At 47.5% G+C, this 24,915-nt stretch overlaps 1 protein-coding gene across 1 annotated transcript in view; it reads left to right on the top strand.

The window, feature by feature from the left end:
• The window catches only part of SMARCC1 (SWI/SNF related, matrix associated, actin dependent regulator of chromatin subfamily c member 1), a 117,989-nt gene that overhangs the window by 54,337 nt on the left and 38,737 nt on the right, over positions 1-24,915 (top strand). Inside the window, exons 16-23 of the mRNA XM_038755452.1 lie at positions 700-821; positions 3,141-3,212; positions 7,725-7,838; positions 8,685-8,838; positions 11,824-11,937; positions 14,643-14,702; positions 17,611-17,869; positions 22,146-22,307. Of these exons, the coding sequence (XP_038611380.1) occupies positions 700-821; positions 3,141-3,212; positions 7,725-7,838; positions 8,685-8,838; positions 11,824-11,937; positions 14,643-14,702; positions 17,611-17,869; positions 22,146-22,307 (1,057 nt within the window). The remainder of the gene's footprint in view (positions 1-699; positions 822-3,140; positions 3,213-7,724; positions 7,839-8,684; positions 8,839-11,823; positions 11,938-14,642; positions 14,703-17,610; positions 17,870-22,145; positions 22,308-24,915) is intronic.

The raw sequence follows: 24,915 nt of genomic DNA, 5'->3' as shown, positions 1-24,915 counted from the left end.
GTATTACTCTATTTATTTATTACTCTATTTATTTTACTTGTACATATCTATTCTATTTATTTTATTTTGTTAGTATGTTTGGTTTCGTTCTCTATCTGCCCCTTCTAGACTGTGAGCCCACTGTTGGGTAGGGACCGTCTCTAGATGTTGCCAGCTTGTACTTCGCAAGCACTTAGTACAGTGCTCTGCACATAGTAAGTGCTCAATAAATACGATTGATTGATTGATTGATTGACCCCCAAGAAACCGGGAGGCTACCCACGCTCCGTTTCCCCAGTCGGCCCGGCGCCCATCAATCAATCAATCGTATTTATTGAGCGCTTACTGTGTGCAGAGCCCTGTACAGAAGCAGCGCGGCTCAGTGGAAAGAGCCCGGGCTTTGGAGTCCGAGGTCATGGGTTCGAATGCCGGCTCCCCCACCTGTCTGCTGTGTGATCTTGGGCAAGTCACTTAACTTCTCTGAGCCTCAGTGACCTCATCTGTAAAACGGGGATGAAGACTGGGAGCCCCACGTGGGGCAACCTGATCCCCCTGTATCCTCCCCAGCGCTGAGAACAGTGCTTTGCACATAGTAAGCGCTTAGCAAATGCCAATTATTATTATTATTATCATTATTATTATTATTATTATTATTACTAAGCGCTTGGGAAGTACAAGTTGGCAACATACCCCCACCACCTGTGGTTTTTCCTTGCCCAGGAAGACGAAGACCCCGGGAAGGGGGATCAGAGCCGATCGATCGACCCGGGCGAAGACAACGTGACGGAGCAGACGAATCACATCATCATCCCCAGCTACGCGTCGTGGTTCGACTACAACTGGTAAGCGCCGGAGCCGCTTCTCCGACCCAGTGCTTAGCACAGAGTTTAATGCTTAACAAGGAGCCCGATCAATCCATCAATCGTATTTATTGAGCGCTTACTTTGTGCAGAGCACTGGACCGAGCGCTTGGGAAGTACAAGCTGGCAACACATAGAGACAGTCCCTACCCCAGAAATTAGAGAAGTTAGCTCATCATCATCATCATCATCAATCGTATTTATTGAGCGCTTACTATGTGCAGAGCACTGTACTAAGCACTTGGGAAGTACAAATTGGCAACACCTCGGTAAAATCGGAATTAAGGCTGTGAGCCCCATGTGGGCCACGGACTGTGTATCTACCCTGCTTGGCTTGTATCTCAAAGAGAAGCAGCGGGGCTCGGCGGAAAGAGCCCAGGCTTGGGGGTCAGAGGTCCTGGGTTCTAATCCCGGCTCCGCCGCCTGTCAGCTGGGTGACTTGGGGCGAGTCACTTCACCTCTCTGGGCCTCAATGTCGTCGTCTGGAAAAGGGGGATTAAGACCGTGAGCCCCACGTGGGGCAACCTGATCGCTTTGTGTCCACCCCGGGGCTTCGCGTATAGGAAGCGCTTAATGAATGCCATGATTATTAAGCGCTTAGTACAGCGCTCTGCACACAGGAAGTGCTCAATAAATACGATTGAATGAATGAATGATTATTATTATTATCTACCCCACTGCATAATAATAAGCAACGTGGCTCAGTGGAAAGAGCACGGGCTTGGGAGCCGGAGGTGATGGGTTCGAATCCCTGCTCCGCCACCTGTCAGCTGTGTGACCTTGGGCGAGCCACTTAACTTCTCTGGGCCTCAGTTCCCTCATCTGTAAAATGGGGGTTAAGACTGTGAGCCCCACGGGGGACAACCTGATCACTTTGTATCCCCCAAGCGCTTAGAACAGTGCTTTGCACATAGTAAGCGCTTAACAAATACCATCATTGTTATAATGAGAAGCAGCATGGCTCAGTGGAAAGAGCCCGAGCTTTGGAGTCAGAGGTCATGGGTTCAAATCCTGGCTCCGCCACTTGTCAGCTGTGTGACTTTGGGCAAGTCACTTCTCTGTGCCTCAGTTCCCTCATCTGTAAAAATGGGGATTAAAACTGTGAGCCCCCAACGTGGGACAACCTGATCACCTTGTAACCTCCCCAGCGCTTAGAACAGTGCTTTGCACATAGTAAGTGCTCAATAATCAATCAATCGTATTTATTGAGCGCTTACTGTGTGCAGAACGCTGTACTAAGCGCTTGGGGAGTACAAGTTGGCAACATATAGAGCCAACAGTGGGCTCACAGTCTAGAAGGGGGAATGCCATCATTATTATTATTATTATTGAGTGCTTGGTATATAGTAAGTCCTTGACAAATATAACAAAAAAAAATTTTTGAATACTTAAAGGTGGATATTTAGCTTTCCACAAGTGCCCTTTTCAGGAGGGAGGGAAGGGTAGGGGATGGTGGAGAGCAAGCCTGCTTTGCCCGCCTGTCAGGAAATTCTGTAAAACCAAAGGCAAGAATAGTTCTGTGGTTTAAAGATGGGGACGGAGAGTCAATCCCAAAATGGGTGGAACCTGAAAAATTCCCAGTTCGAACAAGAGGAAGACAGAACCTCACTTCGGTGAGGAGGTGGAGCGCCCATGCAGAAATCATTCACACCGAAGGGAACGACGGAGAAGCGGCATGGCCTGGATAGAGCCCGAGCGTAGGAATCGGAAGGTCATCGCTTCTAATTCCGGCTCCGCCACTTATCTGCTGTGCGGCCTGGGGCAAGTTGCTTCACTTCTCTGGGCCTCAGTTGCCTCATCCGGCAAATGGGGCCGGATGAGAAGCAAATGAGAAGCAGCGTGGCTCAGTGGAAAGAGCTTTGTAGTGAGAGGTCATGGGTTTGAATCCCGGCTCCGCCACATGTCTGCTGTGTGACCCTGGGCAAGTCACTTAACTTCTCTGAGCCTCAGTTACCTCATCTGTAAAATGGGGATTGACTGTGAGCCCCATGTGGGACAACCTGATCATGTTATAGCCCCCCAGCGCTTAGAACGGTGCTTTGCACATAGTAAGCGCTTAACAAATGCCATCATTATTAATGGGGATTGAGACTGAGCCCCGTGTGGGGCAGAGACTGTGTCCAACCTGATTTGCTTGGATCCACCCCAGTGCTTAGAACACTGCTTAGCACATCGTAAACACTTAACAAATACCGCAATAATTATTGTTATCATTATCGTTATCATTTTTAGTAGTGAGAAGCAGTGGTTTTGCCTGCTTTTTCTCAGAGCCAGACTAACCCCTAACTTTGTTTCTTCCAGTATCCACGTCATAGAGCGCCGGGCTCTTCCAGAATTCTTCAATGGGAAAAACAAGTCCAAGACTCCAGAAATGTATGTCATAGATTCATATATACAGAAATATGTTACAGGGGCGTATCTCCGTGCCGTGGATCTATCCTTTCGAATCGACGCATCTTGGTTTTAACCAGGAAGTTCTTTATCATCTCCAAGTCCAGTCAGAGCATCTTTCATCATCATCATCAATCGAATTTATTGAGCGCTTACTGTGTTCAGAGCACTGTACTAATCAGTCAATCAATCAATCGTATTTATTGAGCGCTTACTATGTGCAGAGCACTGTACTAAGCGCTTGGGAAGTACAAATTGGCAACACATAGAGACAGTCCCTACCCAACAGTGGGCTCACAGTCTAAAAGGGGGAGACAGAGAACAGAACCAAACATACCAACAAAATAAAATAGGATAGAAATGTACAAGCAAAATAAATAAATAAATAAATAGAGTAGAGCACTGTACTAAGCGCTTGGGAAGTACAAATTGGCAACATATAGAGACAGTCCCTACCCAACAGTGGGCTCACAGTCTAGAAGGGGGAGACAAAACCAAACATACTAACAAAATGAAAGAAATAGAATAGGTATGTACAAGCAAAATAAATAAATAGAGTAATAAATATGTACAAACATATATACATCTTTCCAGAATAAGTAGTTCATGGAGGTGTCCCTTTCCCCATCATATGGTTAAGTCTCTCAAGTACAGATAATTGTCTTCCTTCCAGTGTCCTTTCTCCATTGATTTAAAAAAAGAAAAACATGCCCTGCCTTTGAACCTTATCTTGAGTTTTAAGCACACAGGAAATTGCCCTAATGAAAATGTGTTATGCTCTTCAGGGGAAGGAAAAAGGCCCAAACACAGGAAAATAGGAAGAACGGACTTTATGACCACAGGCAATGAAGGCAGGCTAACGACCTGTAAAATTGCACCACCAATCATCCTGTTTGCGTTGGCGACCGGAGAGGGTTGGCCTTTCCAACGGGCCGAGCGGCCACCGCTTTTTCTCCCAAAACGGATGACCCACTTTATCTGCCTCCCGGGAAACATCCCTTTTGGGGATCTGAGAGTTAAACTCTGTCGTCGTAGCGGATGCTTCTTTATTCCTGGGGCCGGACCCTACCAACTTGAGGGCTTACGTTATGCCTCGGATCGAACGCCCATCCGGCCCACTGAATCTCCCCCAGTATCGTCACCATCATCGACGGTTCGTGCCGAGCGCTTACTACGTTCAGAGCCCCGGACTAAGCGCTTGGGAAAGTAGAACGTAACAGCAGGGAGCCCACGACGAGATTGAGGAGGGGGCAGGCATCAGGATAAATGCGGTTCGGCCACACACGGGTAACCGGAGAGAGATCTGAGGATCGTAGACGCTCTCCTTTTGGGAAGAGGAGCAGGAAAAGGTGGGGGATATTGAGGCCGAAAGCCCTCTATTTGGAGAGGCTGCTGAACGACGCCAACATTCGTTGGGCCTTACCAGTCTTTCGGAAGAAAATGGATTCCCCTCGGCTCCCCCCGATCGGTACCGTTTGGGATTAATAACCAGCAGATAGGGAAGCATCATCATCATCAATCATATTTATTGAGCGCTTACTGTGTGCAGAGCACTGTACTAAGCGCTTGGGAAGTACAAATTGGCAACATATAGAGACAGTCCCTACCCAACAGTGGGCTCACAGTCTAAAAGGGAAGCAGCTGGGCCCTGGGTTCTCATACCACTTCACTTCTCTGTGGGCCTTGGTTCCCTCCTCCGTAAAATGGGGATTTAAGTTCAGTTGTATTTCCCTGAGCGCAAAGCGCGTGGAACCTGAAAAATTCCCAGTTCGAACAGAGGAAGATAGAACCTCACTTAGGCGAGAAGGCGGAGCGCCCATGCAGAAATCATTCACGCTGAAGGGAACGGCGGAGAAGCAAAGCACTGTACTAAGCGCTTGGGAGAGTACAGGATAGCACTAAACAGACACATTCCCTGCCTGCACTGAACGTACAGTCTAGAGACTGTATTTATTTTATTTTGTTGGTATGTTTGGCTTTGTTCTCTGTCTCCCCCTTTTAGACTGTGAGCCCACTGTTGGGTAGGGACTGTCTCTATGTGTTGCCAATTTGTACTTCCCAAGCGCTTAGTACAGTGCTCTGCACATAGTAAACGCTCAATAAATACGATTGATGATGATGATGATGATGAGACGAGCTCCTCCTCTCTTCTCCTTCGACTGTGAGCCCCATGTGGGACAGGGACCGGGTCCCCCATGTGGGACAGGGACTGTGTCCAATCTATTTAGCTTGTCTCTACCACAGCGCTTAGTACAGTGCCCGATTCATCGTAAGTGCTTAAGAAGTACCATTTTAAAAAAAAAAAGGCATCAGCATCTTAAAGATCAGTCGATGGCTAAGATGCATGCTATTTGACGGGGTAAACTTTGGATCTGGTGTTTTAAGTCTTTGAAAATCTCTCCCCAACCCCCCCAGAAAGTGTAGTTTTCTGTTTGGCGTAGAGGGTTGCGTTTCTGTAGCGTGTCCCGCTATCTGATTTGGAAGAGCTCCTGCTTTCACTGGCGTTGCCGTGGTCAATCAATCAATCAATCAATCAATCGTATTTATTGAGCGCTTACTATGTGCAGAGCACTGTACTAAGCGCTTGGGAAGTACAAATTGGCATCACATAGAGACAGTCCCTACCCAACAGTGGGCTCACAGTCTAAAAGGGGGAGACAGAGAACAGAACCAAACATACCAACAAAATAAAATAAGTAGGATAGAAATGTACAAGTAAAATAAATAAATAAATAAATAAATAGAGTAATAAATATGTACGACCATATATACATATATACGTACATATATACGACCATATATATGGTCGTAAAGATCTGCTCCGTACCCAGGCATTTCAGAAATAGTTCCAAGATTTTACAGAAATGAGGCTTTTGTTGAATTAAGGAAAAAACAGCCCCCTCACCAGCAGAGCCCAGGCCGCATTTTTGAACTGGGCCGCGATGGTCCCCAGCAGGAGGGCTGATCTGCCGGTGAAAAGGGCAGAGCCGTCATCTGGCAGCGTTCCCTCCCACTGTTGGGTAGGGGCTGTCTCTATATGTTGCCAACTTGTACTTCCCAAGCGCTTAGTACAGTGCTCAGCGCACAGTAAGCGCTCAATAAATTTGAATGAATGAATGAATTGGCCACCGACTTACTCTGTCCATCTCGTTGCCTTTTCGCCAAGCGAAATATGGTCACTTAAAATCAATCAATCAATCGTATTTATTGAGCGCTTACTGTGTGCAGAGCACTGGACTAAGCGCTTGGGAAGTCCAAGTTGGCAGCACATAGAGACGGTCCCTACCCAACAGCGGGCTCACAGTCTAGAAGGGGGAGACAGAGAACAAAACCAAACATATTAACAAAATAAAATCAATAGAATAGATATGTACAAGTAAAATAAATAGAGTAATAAATCCGTACAATCAGTCAATCAATCAGTCATATTTATTGAGCGCTTACTGTATGCAGAGCACTGGACTAAGCGCTTGGGAAGTCCAAGTTGGCAACATCTAGAGACGGTCCCTACCCAACAGCGGGCTCACAGGCTAGAAGGGGGAGACAGAACAAAACCAAACATATTAACAAAATAAAATCAATAGAATAGATATGTACAAGTAAAATAAATAAATAGAGTAATAAATCCGTACAATCAGTCAATCGATCAATCATATTTATTGAGCACTTAACTGTGTGAGGAGCACTGTACTAAGCACTTGGGAAGTCCAAGTTGGCAACATCTAGAGCCGGTCCCTACCCAACAGCGGGCTCACAGTGTAGAAGGGGGAGACAGAGAACAAAACCAAATGTATTAACAAAATAAAATAAATAGAATAGATACGTACAAAAGCCTCTTGGCCATCTTCAACCGGAAATGAAAATGCATTTCATTCAATCATTCACTCAATCGTATTTATTAAGCGCTTACTGTGTGCAGAGCACTGGACTAAGCGCTTGGGAAGTCCAAGTCGGCAACACACAGAGACGGTCCCTCCCCAACAGCGGGCTCACAGTCTAGAAGGGGGAGACAGACAACCAAACAAAACATATTAACAAAATAAAATGATAGACTAAATATATACAAGTAAAATAAATAGAGTAATAAATCTACGGGGAAATTTCACTTACCCGTCCGCCGGCTCCCGCGCTTATCCGAGACGCGTGCCCCGGGCTTCGACTGTGACGGCAATCTCAGTATGACTTGACCCTTGGCGTCCAACTTGTACTTCCCAAGCGCTTAGTCCAGTGCTCCGCACACAGTAAGCGCTCAATAAATACGATTAAATGAATCGAGCGGATTAGCGGTGGGGAAAGCTGCGTTTCCTTGCCACCAGCAGGCTTTTTTATCGGAAGGGCTGGATATTCAGAGCCGTGAAAGGGGAAAATAACCCAAGGGTAACGTGCAGATTTTTTTTTGCCTCGGAACCGTCCGCGGCAGGAGACTTGCCGCGCGACGGAGCGTGCGTTTGAAAAAGAGTCACCGGGGCCTCTTTTCGCCGCGTCTCGTTGCAGATACCTGGCTTATCGTAACTTCATGATCGACACGTACCGCTTAAACCCTCAAGAATACCTAACCAGTACCGCTTGCAGGAGGAACCTGACCGGAGACGTCTGTGCTGTAATGAGGTAAAACCTTGGCGCCCTACAGAAACATCCCTCTCCTATAGCCCTGTACTCAGTAAGCGCTCAATAAATACGATTGAATGGCCCCCTACAGAAACATCCCTCTCCTATAGCCCTGTACACAGTAAGCGCTCAATAAATACGATTGAATGAATGAACGAATGAATGAAAATGGGGATTAAAACTGTGAGCCCCCCCGGGGGACAACCCGATCACCTTGTAACCTCCCCAGCGCTTAGAACAGTGCTTTGCACCTAATAATCAATCAGTCGTATTTATTGAGCACTTATTGTGTGCCCTAGTAATCAATCAATCGTATTTATTGAGCGCTTACTGTGTGCAGAGCACTGACTGAACTAAGTGCTTGGGAAGTACAAATTGGCAACATATAGAGACAGTCCCTACCCAACAGTGGGCTCACAGTCTAAAAGTAAGCACTTAACAAATACCATCATTATTATTATTATTATTATTATTTCCAGTTCCTCCTTGAAACCCAGCCAACTGGTGGTCAGGCCCCGTTCGTTCCTTCAGTTGTATTTATTGAGCGCTCCTCGGTAAAGTGGGGATTGAGACCGTGAGCCCCATGTGGGGCAGGGACTGTGGCCGTCCCCATTTGCTTGACCCCACCGCAGCGCTTAGTACAGTGCCCGGCACATAGCGCGTAACAGATGCCACAATTTCTTCTAGATTGTGAGCCCAACAACGGGCTCACAGCCTAGTCCTTGGGCGAAGCCGCCCCGGGTTCGAGATGCCGGCGGCCCGCAAGCCTCTGGGACGAGGCCGGCGGGGAAGGCAGCGGGGGGGGAATCGAGGCAGGCTCCGACTCGCGGCCCCGCTGTCCCGCAGGGTTCACGCCTTCCTGGAGCAGTGGGGTCTGGTGAATTACCAAGTGGATCCGGAAAGCCGGCCCATGGCCATGGGCCCCCCGCCCACCCCTCACTTCAACGTCTTGGCTGATACGCCCTCCGGGCTTGTGCCTCTCCACCTCAGGACTCCTCAGGTAAACGCTTTTCATCACCGATCGTATTTATTGAGCGCTTACTGCGTGCGGAGCACTGGACTAAGCTTTCGTTCGGCTTCCAGGGGCGGCTTTCATCCCCGTTTTCCAGGGGAGGGAGCTGAGGCCCAGAGAAGTGAAGTGACTTGCCCAAAGTGACGCCTTCTAGACTGTGAGCCCACTGTTGGGTAGGGGCCGTCTCTCTATATAATAATAATAATGTTGGCATTTGTTAAGCGCTTACTATGTGCAAAGCACTGTTCTAAGCGCTGGGGGGGCTGCAAAGTGATCAGGTTGTCCCGCGTGGGGCTCACAGTCTTAATCCCCGTTTTACAGATGAGGTCACTGAGGCCCAGAGATTAATAATAATAATAATAATAATGGCATTTATTAAGCGCTCACTATGTGCCAAGCACCGTTCTAAGCACTGGGGAGATTACAAGGTGATCAGGTTGTCCCACGGGGGGGCTCTGAGGCTCAGAGAAGTTAAGTGACTTGCCCAAGGTCACACAGCAGACATATGGTGGAGCCGGGATTCGAACCCATGATGACTAACTCCAAAGCCCGTGCTCTTTCCACTGAGGCACGCTGCTTCTCTCTCTCTCTCTCTCTCTCTCTCTCTATATATATATATATATATATATATATTTATATATATATATAGTAAATATGTACAAGTAAAATAGAGTAATATTCATTCATTCAGTCGTATTTATTGAGCGCTTACTGTGTGCAGAGCACTGGACTAAGCGCTTCGGAAGGCCAAATCGGCAACATCTAGAGACGGTCCCTGCCCAACGGGGGTCCCGGAATGCCTCAGTAGACAGCGGTAGTAACAGCAGTCGGTATTGAGGGGGTCGATCCTACGATCAAACGGAAGGGGTGGGGAGAGAAAACCCTCCTTAATAATAAAGGTATTTTATTAAGCGCTTACTGTGTGCCAAGCACTGTTCTAAGCGCTGGGGAGGTTCCAAGGTGATCAGGTTGTCCCCCGGGGGGCTCACAGTCTTCATCTCCGTTTGACAGATGAGGGAACTGAGGCCCAGAGAATAATAATAATGATGATGGTATTTGTTAAGCGCGTACTATGTGCCAAGCACTGTGACTTGCCCAAAGTCACCCAGCTGCCAGTTGAGGTAACTGAGGCCCAGGGAAGTGAAGTGACTTGCCCAAAGTCACCCAGCTGACAACTGGCGGAGCCGGGATTTGAACCCGTGACCTCTGACTCCAAAGCCCGGGCTGTTTCCACTGAGCCACGTGCTTCTCTATAAGCTCCTTTTTCCAGACCCTCCCCACCACCCCTACACAGGGAAGAGGATAGATTGGACAGTGTCAGCGTGGCTCAGTAAAGCCAGTGGGCAGAGCACTGTACTAAGCGCTTGAGAGAGTACAACATAACAACCAACAGACACGTTCCTGCCCACAACGAGCTCGCGGTCTGTAGTATTTATTGAGCAGAGCAGAATAAGGAATGACACTTGTTACAGTGGGCTGGGTTGACATGTATGTTGCCAATTTGTACTTCCCAAGCGCTTAGTACAGTGCTCTGCACATAGTAAGCACTCAATAAATACGATTGATGATGATGTAGCCTTTGGGTTAGAATGTTTTTTTTAAACGACACTGATTCCTCAATCTTCAGGGACTCCTGCCTGATAAGTGTTAGTTTTTTGGGGCAACTTACCATTTAGTAGTTCTGCTGCTGGAACAGTAATAATAATAATAATAATAATGGCATTTATTAAGCGCTTACTATGTGCAAAGCACTGTTCTAAGCGCTGGGAAGGTTACAAGGTGATCAGGTTGTCAGTCAATCAATCAATCAATTGTATTTATTGAGCACTTACTGTGTGCAGAGCACTGTACTAAGCGCTTGGGAAGTCCAAGTTGGAAACATATAGAGACAGTCCCTACCCGACAGTGGGCTCACAGTCTAAAAGGGGGAGACAGAGAACAAAAAACCAAACATACTAACAAAATAAAATCAATGGAATAGAATACTTGGGGGCTCACAGTCTTAATCCCCATTTTACAGATGAGGTCACTGAGGCCCAGAGAAGTTAAGTGGCTTGCCCGGAGTCACACAGTAGCTTCTTTCGTCGCTAATTTTATAATTCCGCCGCTGGAACGATAGAGCACGCCCTCTCACTTTACCAGTGGACTCTTGAGATGGAGGAGAAGCAGCGTGGCTCAGTGGAAAGAGCCCGGGTTTTGGAGTCAGAGGTCATGGGTTCAAATCCCGGCTCCGGCAACTGTCAGCTGTGGGACTTCGGGCAAGTCACTTCACTTCTCTGTGCTTCAGTGACCTCATCTGTAAAATGGGGGTGAAGACTGTGAGCCCCCCCATGGGACAACCTGATCACCTTATAACCTCCCCAGCGCTTAGAACGGTGCTTTGCACATAGTAAGTGCTTAACAAACACCATCATTGAGAGCTCACCTCCTCCAGGAGGCCTTCCCAGACTGAGCCCCTTCCTTCCTCTCCCCCTCGTCCCCCTCTCCCTCCCCCCCATCTTACCTCCTTCCCTTTCCCACAGCACCTGTATAGATGGATATATGTTTGTACATATTTATTACTCTATTTATTTTACTTGTACATATCTATTCTATTTATTTTATTTTGTTAGTATGTTTGGTTTTGTTCTCTGTCTCCCCCTTTTAGACTGTGAGCCCACTGTTGGGTAGGGACTGTCTCTATATGTTGCCAATTTGTACTTCCCCAGCGCTTAGTTCAGTGCCTTGCACACAGTAAGCGCTCAATAAATACGATTGATGATGATGATCATTATTATTCTCTGGGCCTCAGTTACCTCATCTGTAAAATGGGGATTAAGACCGTGAGCCCCATGTTCATAGTAAGTGCTCAATAAGTGCCATTATTATTATTATTATTATTTTTGGGTAACTGTTTTTAGTAATTCCGCTATGGGAATGATAAGAGCATCTCGTGGCCCTTCTCTGGTCACCCCCTAACGCTGTTGGTTTCAGGTCCCTGCTGCTCAGCAGATGTTGAATTTTCCCGAGAAGAACAAAGAGAAGCCCACCGATTTGCAGAACTTTGGCCTCCGCACGGATATTTACTCCAAGAAAACCTTAGCCAAGGTAAGCGGGGTCACCGCAGACTAACGGATCTTTCCTCCGGCCCCTTTCCTGCCCTCGATTTTTCCGTTGCCGTGTATGCCATGAATGTCCTCCCTCTGCCCATCCGCCAAGCTCGCTCTCTTCCTCCCTTCAAGGCCCTTCTGAGAGCTCACCTCCTCCAGGAGGCCTTCCCAGACTGAGCCCCTTCCTTCCTCTCCCCCTCGTCCCCCTCTCCATCCCCCCCATCTTACCTCCTTCCCTTCCCCACAGCACCTGTATATATGTATATATGTTTGTACATATTTATTACTCTATTTATTTTATTTGTACATATCTATTCTATTTATTTTATTTTGTTAGTATGTTTGGTTTTGTTCTCTGTCTCCCCCTTTTAGACTGTGAGCCCACTGTTGGGTAGGGACTGTCTCTAGATGTTGCCAACTTGGACTTCCCAAGCGCTTAGTCCAGTGCTCTGCACATAGTAAGCGCTCAATAAATACGATTGATGATGATGATGATGATGTCGAAATGGACTTCAGCCACCCTGGGAGACGGCCGCTTCGAGAAGCAGCGTGGCTCGGGGGAAAGATCCCGGGCTTTGGAGTCAGAGGTCATGGGTTCAAATCCCGGCTCCGCCAACTGTCAGCTGGGTGACTTTGGGCAAGTCACTTAATCAATCAATCAATCCGTCGTATTTATTGAGCGCTTACTGTGTGCAGAGCACTGGACTAAGGGCTTGGGAAGTCCAAGTTGGCAACCTATAGAGACGGTCCCTACCCAGCAGTGGGCCTCACAGTCTAGAAGGGGGAGACAGAGCACAAAACCAAACATATTAACAAAATAAAATAAATAGACTATGTACAAGTAAAATAAATAAATAAATGGAGTAATCAATACGTAAAAACATATATCCAGGTGCTGTGGGGAATAAATAGAATATGTACAAGTAAAATAAAAAAATAAATAGAGCAATAAATACGTAAAAACATATATCCAGGTGCTGTGGGGAAGGGAAGGAGGTGAGGCAGGAGGGATGGAGAGGGGAAGGAGGGGGCTCAGTCTGGGAAGGCAGACTTTGATACGAAGCAGACGCGGAGATGAATCGCGAAGTCATTTATAACATACAATTTTAACGTACGGCATGGTTAGGTGATAGATCATCCCGTGACCGTGGAAACGTTATTTGATAAAGAAACAACCCGCTCGATCCTTCACCTCAGAATACCTTGTGCTTGACAGCTGACTTGCGGCTCAGTTGGGTGGTGGAAACCGATCAATTTGTAAAATATGGGGCTCCAAAGTCCCCCGAAGTATCTCACAAATTCCCTCCTTCACACAAGGTGATGTAACAGATCCGTTTGGAAAATATGGGGCTCCAGAGTCCCCCGAAGTATCTCACAAATTCCCTCCTTCACACAAGGTGATGTAACAGATCCGTTTGGAAAATATGGGGCTCCAAAGTCCCCCGAAGTATCTCACAAATTCCCTCCTTCACACAAGGTGATGTAACAGATCCATTTGGAAAATACGGGGCTCCAAAGTCCCCTGAGGTATCTCACAAATTCCCTCCTTCACACAAGGTGATGTAACAGATCTGTTTGGAAAATACGGGGCTCCAAAGTCCCCCGAAGTATCTCACAAATTCCCTCCTTCACACAAGGTGATGTAAGTAGAGTTGGCAGCGAGCAAGCCCGTAAAGTGACGCGAGGCTGGAGAAATGCTTGTTTTGGAAGCAGTCCCTTTTGAGGTAGTTCGGGAAGTATTTACTTAACTTTTAAAGCAAAGCCAATCCCACAGGCGACTAGTTTTTCTTAAATAACGATCCAGGATTATCAGGGACCGATGGACGGCAGTCACCAGATCCATGGTTTTCTAACGTTATTCCCGACCTGTTGGCCCGTCGCTTATTTTTCTGGAGTGTCCCGTGCCCCCTTTTTCCTCCCAAATCCCAAAGATCGGTTCTCAATTAGAGTTTCCTAATTCGTTTCGGGAGCTTGGCAGAAGTTAAAATTGTCCTCCAAATCGATGGTATCGAATCCGATGACCACGTTCAGTGGGATATTTCGATCAATCAGTCGTATTTATTGAGCGCTTACTGTGTGCAGAGCACTGTACCAAGCGCTTGGGAAGTACAAGTTGGCAACATATAGAGACAGTCCCTACCCAACAGTGGGCTCACAGTCTAAAAAATATTTGTCAAGAGAATGGTCTAATCATCACGGGGTCTCATTTTTTATCATGCTTTTTAAGCGCTCACTATCTGCCAGGCACTGTACTAAGCGCTGGGTAGATACAAGCTAATCAGGTTGGACGTAGTCCCTGTCCCACATAGAGCTCCTAGCCTTAATCCTCATTTTACAGATGGGGTAACTGAGGTCTGGAGATGTGAAGTGACTTCTGTTCAATTAAGTCGTATTTATTGAGCGCTTACCGTGTGCAGAGCGCTGTACTAAGCGCTTGGGAAGTACAAGTTTGCAACATCTAGAGACGATCCCTACCCAACAGTGGGCTCACAGTCTAGAAGACTATTTTTAATAAAATGAATAAAATAATATGTACAAATATACACAAACATACTAACAAAATTAAATAAATAGAATAGGTATGTACAAGTAAAATAATGATAGCAGGTGCTCACTATGTGCCCGGCACTGTACTAAGCGCTGGGGTGGATACAACCAATTGGTTCCGGCTCTGATTTTTCTTTTCCCTCCCGCTCGGTGTAGAGTAAAGGAGCCAGTGCTGGAAGGGAGTGGACTGAACAGGAGACCCTGCTGCTATTAGAGGTAAGTTGTCGTGCGTTTCCACGTAATCATGAGGAAAAACTGAGATAATCCCATGGCCTGCCGAAGGAGGTAATAATAATAATAATGACGGCATTTATTAAGCGCTTATTATGTGCAAAGCACTGTTCTAAGCGCCGGGGAGGTTGCAGGGTGATCGGCTTGTCCCACGAGTGGCTCCAAGTCTTCACCCCCATTTTACAGACGAGCTAACTGAGGCCCAGAGAAGTGAAGTGACTTGCCCAAAGTCACACAGCTGACAATTAGCGGAGCTGGGATTTGAACCCACAACCTCCGACTCCAAAGCCCGGGCTCTTTCCCACTGAGCCACGCGGCTTTACCCCAGCGCTTAGAACGGTGCTTCGCACATAGTAAGCACTTAATAAATGCCATCATCATCATCATTATTATTATTAATATTAATAAAGCTTTGAATCGGGGGAGAATGATCGTCGATTTAAGGTGGGAGGGCGTTCCAGGTCAGAGGCGACGAGACAGACGCTCGCTGCTTCTCCCTTCTGCGTCGCTCTGACTTGCTCCCTTTTTTCTCCCTCCGTCATCATCATCATCATCAATCGTATTTATTGAGCGCTTACTATGTGCAGAGCACTGTACTAAGCGCTTGGGAAGTACAAATTGGCAACATATAGAGACAGTCCCTACCCAACAGTGGGGCCACTTACGCACATATCTGCTGTTTATTTATTTGCACTGATGCCAGTCTAATAATAATAATAATAATAATAAGGATGGCATTTATTAAGCGCTTACTCCATGCCTCAACATCGGAGGCCCAGGGAGATGATTACCATTAGAAGAGCGAGTCCGCCCGTCTCCAAACTTGGGCTTCCCCCTTCCAGCGTTAAAAGGTGACGTCCATCCGGGGGAAGCGGTGACTTTCCTTAGTTCGTGATCCGGCCCAGGAATTTTTGCTCCCCTTCTGTCGTGGAAGAAATCCCAGCTGCCAGCATCGTGCCATCTGCTTCTCCCCCCCCACCTCCCGTTCGTGTTCTGCCCAGGTCCTCTGCCAACTTGTACTTCCCAAGCGCTTAGTACAGTGCTCTGCACACAGTAAGCGCTCAATAAATACGATTGATGATGATGATGATGAGATCGGAATACCAAGCCGACTTCCCCCCTCCCGGGACTCCTCCTTTGGTTTGGGTGGCCTGTGTTTTTTCGGTATTGTTTTAATACCTTCCCAGACTGAGCCCCCTTCTTCCTCTCCCCCTCTTTCCCCTCTCCATCCCCCCCGCCTTACCTCCTTCCCCTCCCCACAGCACCTGGATATACGTATATATGTTTGTACGGATTTATTACTCTATTTATTTTATTTGGTCATATTAATTCTATTTATTTTATGTTGTGAATATGTTTGGTTTTGTTGTCCGTCTCCCCCCTTCTAGACTGTGAGCCCGCTGTCGGGTAGGGACCGTCTCTAGGTGTTGCCAACTTGGGCTTCCCAAGCGCTTAGTCCAGTGCTCTGCACACATTAAGCGCTCAATGAATGCGATTGAATGAATGAATGTATATATGTTTGTACATATTTATTACTCTATTTTATTTGTACATATTTATTCTATTTACTTTATCTTGTGAATATGTTTGGTTTTGTTGTCTGTCTCCCCCCTTCTAGACTGTGAGCCCGCTGTCGGGTAGGGACCGTCTCTAGATGTTGCCAACTTGGACTTTTTTAAATAATAAATTATTAAAATAATAATAACACATACGAGTGAATGAACGAACGACTTGGCCGAGGTCACCACTAAGCGCTTCGGACCCCGATCCGCCGCCTTTTTTTAAATAATAATAATAAATTATTAAAACAATAACAATAATAAATACGATCGAATGAACGAACGACTTGGCCGAGGTCACCGCGGAGCCGGGTGGGGCACCCCGATCCGCCGCCTTTTTTAAAATAATAATAATAATAAATTATTAACATAATAATAATAATAAATACGATCGAATGAACGAACAACTTGGCCGAGGTCACCGCGGAGCCGGGCGGGGGACCCCAATCCGCCGCCTTTTTTAAAATAATAATAATAAATTATTAAAATAATGATAATAGTAAATACGATCGAATGAACGAACGACTTGGCCGAGGTCACCGCGGAGCCGGACGGGGGACCCCGATCCGCCGCCTTTTAAAAAATAATAATAATAAACTATTAAAATGATAATAATAATAAATACGATCGAATGAATGAACGACTTGGCCAAGGTCACCACTGAGCCGGGCGGGGGACCCCGATCTGCCGCCATTTTTAAAATTATAATAATAAATTATTAACATAATAATAATAACAAATACGACTGAATGAACGAACGACTTGGCCGAGGTCACCGCGGAGCCGGGCGGGGGACCCCGATCTGCCGCCATTTTTAAAATAATAATAATAAATTATTAAAATAATAATAATAACAAATACGACCGAATGAACGAACGACTTGGCCGAGGTCACCGCGGAGCCGGGCGGGGGACCCCGGTCCGCCGCCTTTGTTAAAATAACAATAAATTATTAAAATAATAATAATTATAAATACGACTGAATGAACGAACGACTTGGCCAAGGTCACCGCGGAGCCGGGCGGGGGACCCCGATCCGCCGCCTTTTTAAAAATAATAATAATAAATTATTAAAATAATAATAATAGTAAATACGATCGAATGAACGAACGACTTGGCCGAGGTCACCGCGGAGCCGGGCGGGGGACCCCGATCCGCCACCATTTTAAAAATAATTATAATAAATTATTAAAATAATAAATACGATCGAATGAACGAACGACTTGGCCAAAGTCACCGCGGAGCCGGGCGGGGGACCCCGATCCGCCGCCTCCCGGACTCGGTCTACCTCCCTCCCCGTGACGAGTCCCCCGTTGTGTCTCCCCCGGGGCCCAGGCGCTGGAGATGTACAAGGATGACTGGAACAAGGTGTCGGAGCACGTCGGGAGCCGCACCCAGGACGAGTGCATCCTGCATTTCCTGCGCCTGCCCATCGAGGACCCGTACCTGGAGAACTCGGACGCCTCGCTGGGCCCCCTGGCCTACCAGCCCGTTCCTTTCAGCCAGTCCGGGAACCCGGTCATGAGCACCGTCGCCTTCTTGGCCTCCGTCGTCGACCCCCGCGTGGCCTCCGCCGCCGCCAGGGCAGCTCTAGGTACGGGCTCGGCGCCGCCTCCCCCCTCCCCGGCCCACCGGCGAGAAAGCCGCGTGGCTCAGTGGAAAGAGTCGGAGGTCGTGGGTTCGAATCCCGCCTCCCCCACACGCCTCCTGTGTGACCTTGGGGACGCCACTTCACTTCTCTGGGCCTCAGTTCCCCCATTTGGAAAACGGCGATTAAGACCGGGAGCCCCACACGGGACAACTCATCTCCTTGTATCCCCCCCAGCGCTTAGAACAGTGCTTTGCACATAGTAAGCACTTAACAAATACCAACATGATTATTATTATTATTACTACCCGCCTCCCCCACATGCCTGCTGTGTGACCTTGGGCAAGTCACTTCACTTCTCTGGGCCTCAGTTCCCTCATTTGGAAAACGGCGATTGAGACTGGGAGCCCCACGTGGGACAACCTCATCTCCTTGTATTCCCCCCAGCGCTTAGAACAGTGCTTTTCACATAGTAAGCGCTTAACAAATACCAACATTATTATTATTATTACTACCCGCCTCCCCCACACACCTGCTGTGTGACCTTGGGAATGCCACTTCACTTCTCTGGGCCTCAGTTCCCCCATTTGGAAAACGGCGATTAAGACCAGGAGCCCCACATGGGACAACCTCATCTCCTTGTATTCCCCCCCCCCCCAGCGCTTAGAACAGCGCTTTGCACATAGTAAGCGCTTAACCAATACCAACATTATTATTATTATTACTACCCGCCTCCCCCACATGCCTGCTGTGTGACCTTGGGGACGTCACTTCACTTCTCTGGGCCTCAGTTCCCCCATTTGGAAAATGGCGATTAAGACTGGGAGCCCCACATGGGACAACCTCATCTCCTTGTATTCCCCCCCCCCCCCCAGCGCTTAGAACAGTGCTTTGCACATAGTAAGCGCTTAACAAATACCAACATTATTATTATTATTATTACTACCCGCCTCCCCCACATGCCTGCTGTGTGACCTTGGGGACGTCCCTTCACTTCTCTGGGCCTCAGTTCCCTCATTTGGAAAACGGCGATTAAGACCGGGAGCACTGTTCTAAGCGCTGGGGAGGCTACAGTGATAATAATGATAGCATTTATTAAGCACTTACTGTGTGCAAAGCACTGTTCTAAGCGCTGGAAGGTGATCAGGTTGCTCCAGGCCCAGAGAATAATAATAATTATAATGATGGCATTTATTAAGCGCTTAAGCGCTGGGGAGGCTACAGTGATAATAATAATGATAGCATTTATTAAGCACTTACTATGTGCAAAGCCCTGTTCTAAGCGCTGGAAGGTGATCAGGTTGTCCCAAGGTGGGGCTCACAGTCTTAATCCCCATTTTTCAGATGAGGACACTGAGGCTCAGAGAATAATAATAATAACCATAGCATTTATTAAGCGCTTACTATGTGCAAAGCACTGTTCTAAGTGCTGGGGAGGTTATAACAATAATAATAATAATAATGATAGCATTTATTAAGCGCTTACTCTGTGCAAAGCACTGTTCTAAGCGCTGGGGAGGTTACAAGGTGATCAGGTTGTCCCCCGGGGGGCTCACAGTCTTAATCCCCATTTTACAGATGAGGTCACTGAGGCCCAGATAATAATAATAATAATAATAATAATAATAATAATGATGGCATTTATTAAGCACTTACGATGTGCAAAGCACTGTTCTAAATACTGAGAAGGTTACGAAGTGATCAGGTTGTCCCTCCGGGGGGCTCGCAGTCTTAATCCTCATTTTCCAGATGAGGGAACTGAGGCCCAGAGAAGAAGAAGAAGAAGAATGATGATGGCATTTATTAAGCGCTTACTCTGTGCAAAGCACTGTTCTAAGCGCTGGGGAGGTTCCAAGGTGATCAGGTTGTCCCAGAAGGGGCTCACGGTCCTAATCCCCATTTTACAGATGAGAGAACTGAGGCATTCATTCATTCAGTGGTATTTATTGAGCGCTTACTGTGTGCAAAGCACTGTACACAGTAAGTGCTTGGGAAGTTGTCCCATGGGGGGCTCACGAGAGAAGTGAAGGGACTTGCCCAGAGTCACCCAGCTGACAGTTGGCGGAGCCGGGATTTGAACCCATGACCTCTGACTCCCAAGCCCGGGCTCTTTCCACTGAGCCACGATGCTTCTCTAGGCTGTGAGCCCGGGGTTGGGGAGGGATTCTCTCTGTTGCTGAATTGTACTGTCTGAGCGCTCAGTCCGGTGCTGTGCACACAGAAAGCGCTCAATAAATCCAACCAGAATGAATGAACGAAAGGAGCCGAACTCGGAAAATCAAGCGGTCGGCGGTTTTTGTGGCGGGCTGGCCTCTAGGCCATTCAGTCGTATTTATTGAGCGCTTACTGTGTGCAGAGCACTGTACTAAGCGCTTGGGAAGTCCAAGTTGGCAACATCTAGAGACGGTCCCTACCCAACAGTAGGCTCACGCGAGCAGCTCGTTGCGGGCAGGAATGTGTCCGTCCGTTGTCCGTTGTCCCTCCCAAGCGCTTAATACAGTGCTTCGCACACAGTAAGCGCTCAATAAATCCGACGGAATGAACGCCGTTGGCCGGCAGCAGTGTGGACTGCTGCCGAGGCGGTCGCCACGTTCCCTGCCCGCAGCGAGCTTACGGTCTAGAGAAGCCGCCCCCAGACTAGACCCCCTCGCTGGTGGACTGATCTCACGAGCCAAACCCGGAAAAATCAGCCGGTGGTACTTGTTGAGCGCTTCCCCGTACTGAGCGCCCCGGGGGATTGTACAGTACGACCGAGTGAGCGCTCAATAAGCACGATTGACCCTCTGACTGATTTCCCGGAGGGCGATAAATACGATTTCGCGGGGGATGATCCTTGGGAAGATGAGGCACCTGTCTGGATTTGCCAACTTGGACTTCCCAAGCGCTTAGTCCAGTGCCCTGCACACAGTCAGCGCTCAATAAATCCGATTGATTGATTGATTTTCTCATGGGCAGCGGCGATGAGGCACTCAGTAAGCACGATTGACCCTCTGACTGATTTCCCGGAGGGCGATAAATACGATTTCGCGGGGGATGATCCGTGCGGCTGTCTCTATATGTTGCCAATTTGTACTTCCCAAGCGCTTAGTACAGTGCTCTGCACACAGTAAGCGCTCAATAAATACGATTGATGATGATGATGATTGACCCTCTGATTTCCCGGAGGGCGATAAATACGATTTCGCGGGGGATGATCCTTGGGGCGATGAGGCACCCGTCTGGATTTGCCAACTTGGACTTCCCAAGCGCTTAGTCCAGTGCTCTGCACACAGTCAGCGCTCAATAAATCCGATTGATTGATTGATTGATTTTCTCGTGGGCAGCGGCGATGAGGCACTCAATAAGCACGATTGACCCTCTGACTGATTTCCCGGAGGGCGATAAATACGATTTCGCGGGGGATGATCCGTGCGGAAATGAGGCACCCGTCTGGATTTGCCAACTTGGACTTCCCAAGCGCTTAGTCCAGTGCTCTGCACACAGTCAGCGCTCAATAAATCCGATTGATTGATTGATTGATTGATTTTCTCGTGGGCAGCGGCGATGAGGCACCTGTCTGGATTTGCCAACTTGGACTTCCCAAGCGCTTAGTCCAGTGCCCTGCACACAGTCAGCGCTCAATAAATCCGATTGATTGATTGATTGATTTTCTCGTGGGCAGCGGCGATGAGGCACCTGTCTGGATTTGCCAACTTGGACTTCCCAAGCGCTTAGTCCAGTGCTCTGCACACAGTCAGCGCTCAATAAATCCGATTGATTGATTGATTGATTGATTTTCTCGTGGGCAGCGGCAATGAGGCACCCGTCTGGATTTGCCAACTTGGACTTCCCAAGCGCTTAGTCCAGTGCCCTGCACACAGTCAGCGCTCAATAAATCCGATTGATTGATTGATTGATTGATTGATTTTCTCATGGGCAGCGGCGATGAGGCACTCAATAAGCACGATTGACCCTCTGACTGATTTCCCGGAGGGCGATAAATACGATTTCGCGGGGGATGATCCGTGCGGCTGTCTCTAGATGTTGCCAATTTGGACTTCCCAAGCGCTTAGTACAGTGCTCTGCACACAGGAAGCGCTCAATAAATACGATTGATGATGATGATGATAATTTCCCAGAGGGCGATAAATACGATTTCGCGGGGGATGATCCTTGGGGCGATGAGGCACCCGCCTGGATTTGCCAACCTGGACTTCCCAAGCGCTTAGTCCAGTGCTCTGCACACTGTCAGCGCTCAATAAATCCGATTGATTGATTGATTCATCGATTTTTTTCTCCGCAGAGGAGTTCTCCCGGGTCCGAGAGGAGGTGCCCCTGGAACTGGTCGAGGCCCACGTCCGGAAGGTCCAAGAGGCGGCGCGGGCGTCCGGGAAGGTGGATCCGACCTACGGCCTGGAGAGCAGCTGCATCGCCGGCACCGGGCCCGACGAGCCCGAGAAACCCGGTGAGTCCTCGTCCTCGGACTTCGGGAAGGGAAGGGCCCAAGGGGTCCCGTGGCTTCGGAGCCCGAGGCGCCCGTCTCAATCAATCAATCAATCGATCAATCGTATGTATTGTCGAACTCACACCAAATCAATCAATCAGCGGTATTTATTGAGCACTTACTAAGTGCAGAGCACTGTACACTACAACAGAATTAGCAGGATCGTGCTACAGCATGCTCACGTTTAGTAACAATATAGTAGCGTTATCCTGTCGAGCCACTTAAACACTACCCTATCCCTAGTACATCCTATAAGGTTTGTACAGATTTATTACTCTATTTTACTTGTACATATTTACTATTCTATTTATTTTGTTTTGTTAACATGTTTTGTTCTGTTGTCTGTCTCCCGCTTCTAGACTGTGAGCCTGCTGTTGGGTAGGGACCGTCTCTATATGTTGCCAACTTGGACTTCCCAAGCGCTTAGTACGGTGCTCTGCACACAGTAAGCGCTCAATAAATACGATTGAATGAATGAATGAATTTATTGAGCGCTTACTGTGTGCAGAGCACTGGACTAAGCGCTTGGGAAATGCAAGTCGGCAACACATAGAGACGGTCCCTACCCAACAGCGGGCTCGCAGTCTAGAAGGGGGAGACAGAGAAAAAAACCAAACATACTAGCAAAATAAAATAAATAGAATAGATAGGTACAAGATAAATAAATAAATAAATAAAGTAATAAATATGTACAAACATATATACATATACATCATCCATGATGATGATGGTATTTGGTAAGCGCTTACTATGTGTCCAGCACTGTTCTAAGCGCCGAGGGAGATACGAAGTAATCAGGTTGTGCCACGTGGGGCTCAATCAATCAGTCGTATTTATTGAGTGCTTATTGTGTGCAGAGCACTGTACTAAGCGCTTGGGAAGTCCAAGTTGGCAACATATAGAGGCAGTCCCTACCCAACAGCGGGCTCACAGTCTAGAAGGGGGAGACAGAGAACAAAACCAAACATACTAACAAAATAAAATAAATAGAATAAATAGGTACAAGATAAATAAATAAATAAAGTAATAAATATGTACAAGCATATATACATATACATCATCCATCATCAATCGTATTTATTGAGCGCTTACTGTGTGCAGAGCACTGTACTAAGCGCTTGGGAAGTACAAATTGGCAACATATAGAGACAGTCCCTACCCAGCAGTGGGCTCACAGTCTAAAAGTCCATGATGATGATGGTATTTGGTAAGCGCTTACTATGTGCCAACCGCTGTTCTAAGCGCCGGGGGAGATACAAGGCCATCAGGTTGTCCCATCTTACCTCCTTCCCTTCCCCACAGCACCTGTATATATGTATATATGTTTGTACATATTTATTACTCTATTTATTTATTTATTTTACTTGTGCATATCTATTCTATTGATTTTATTTTGGTAGTATGTTTGGTTTTGTTCTCTGTCTCCCCCTTTTAGACTGTGAGCCCACGGTTGGGTAGGGACTGTCTCTGTATGTTGCCCATTTGTACTTCCCAAACGCTTAGTACAGTGTTCTGCACATAGTAAGCGCTCAATAAATACGATTGATGATGATGATGATGATGTGAGCCCCACAAGGGACAACCTGCTTACCCTGTATTTACCCTAGTGCTTAAAACGGTGCTTGGCACATAGTCAACGCGTAGTCAATCCATCAGTCGTATTTATTGAGCGCTTACTGTGTGCAGAGCACTGAACTAAGCGCTTGGGAAGTACAAGTTGGCAACATAACTGCTTAACAAATCCATACTGTCATTATCCCATGTGCGGCTCACAGTCATCATCCCCATTTTCCAGATGAGGTAACTGAGGCAAAGAAAAGCGAAGCGACTTGCCCCCCCCCCCCCGAAAGGGGCAGATCACAATCGTATTAATCGCCGTGTTCGTTAAGCGCTTACTTACTAAGCGCCGGGCTGGATCCAAGCAAATCAGATGGGGTTTAAGACTGTACCCCCCGCGGGACAAGGGACTGTGTCCAGTCCAGTTTGCTAGCGCTTAGTACAGCGCCTGACACATAGTAAGCGTTGAATAAACGCCACAATCATTGTTATTATTTGGTGTAACTAAAATGTGGCGGGCAGGAGCACGGCATCCTGAGCAGGAAAATCAAATCCCTCTAGGGACGTGGCTGCTAAAAGGATTAGGCATCACAGGGAAGCTGAAATCGAATTTTCCGGCACGTTACTCCTGTCCCCCTCTCCATCCCCACCGTCTTACCTCCTTCCCTTCCCCTCAGCACCTGTATATATGTATATATGTTTGTACATATTTATTACTCTATTTATTTTACTTGTACATATCTATTCTATTTGTTTTATCTTGTGAATATGTTTGGTTTTGTTCTGTGTCTCCCCCTTCTAGACTGTGAGCCCACTGTTGGGTAGGGACTGGCTCTATAGGTTGCCAACTTGGACTTCCCAAGCGCTTAGTACAGTGCTCTGCACGCAGTAAGCGCTCAATAAATACGATTGATTGATTGATTAAGCCCCATTTTCCAGATGAGGCCCAGAGAAGTGAGGCGACTTGCCCAAGGTCACACAGCAGGCGGGGGGCGGAGCCGGAATTAGAACC

Source organism: Tachyglossus aculeatus, chromosome 13, assembly GCF_015852505.1.
Source record: "Tachyglossus aculeatus isolate mTacAcu1 chromosome 13, mTacAcu1.pri, whole genome shotgun sequence".
NCBI classification, from domain to species: domain Eukaryota; kingdom Metazoa; phylum Chordata; class Mammalia; order Monotremata; family Tachyglossidae; genus Tachyglossus; species Tachyglossus aculeatus.
Note: the sequence above shows the minus strand (reverse complement) of the source record. Positions and strands in the feature narration are given on the sequence as shown.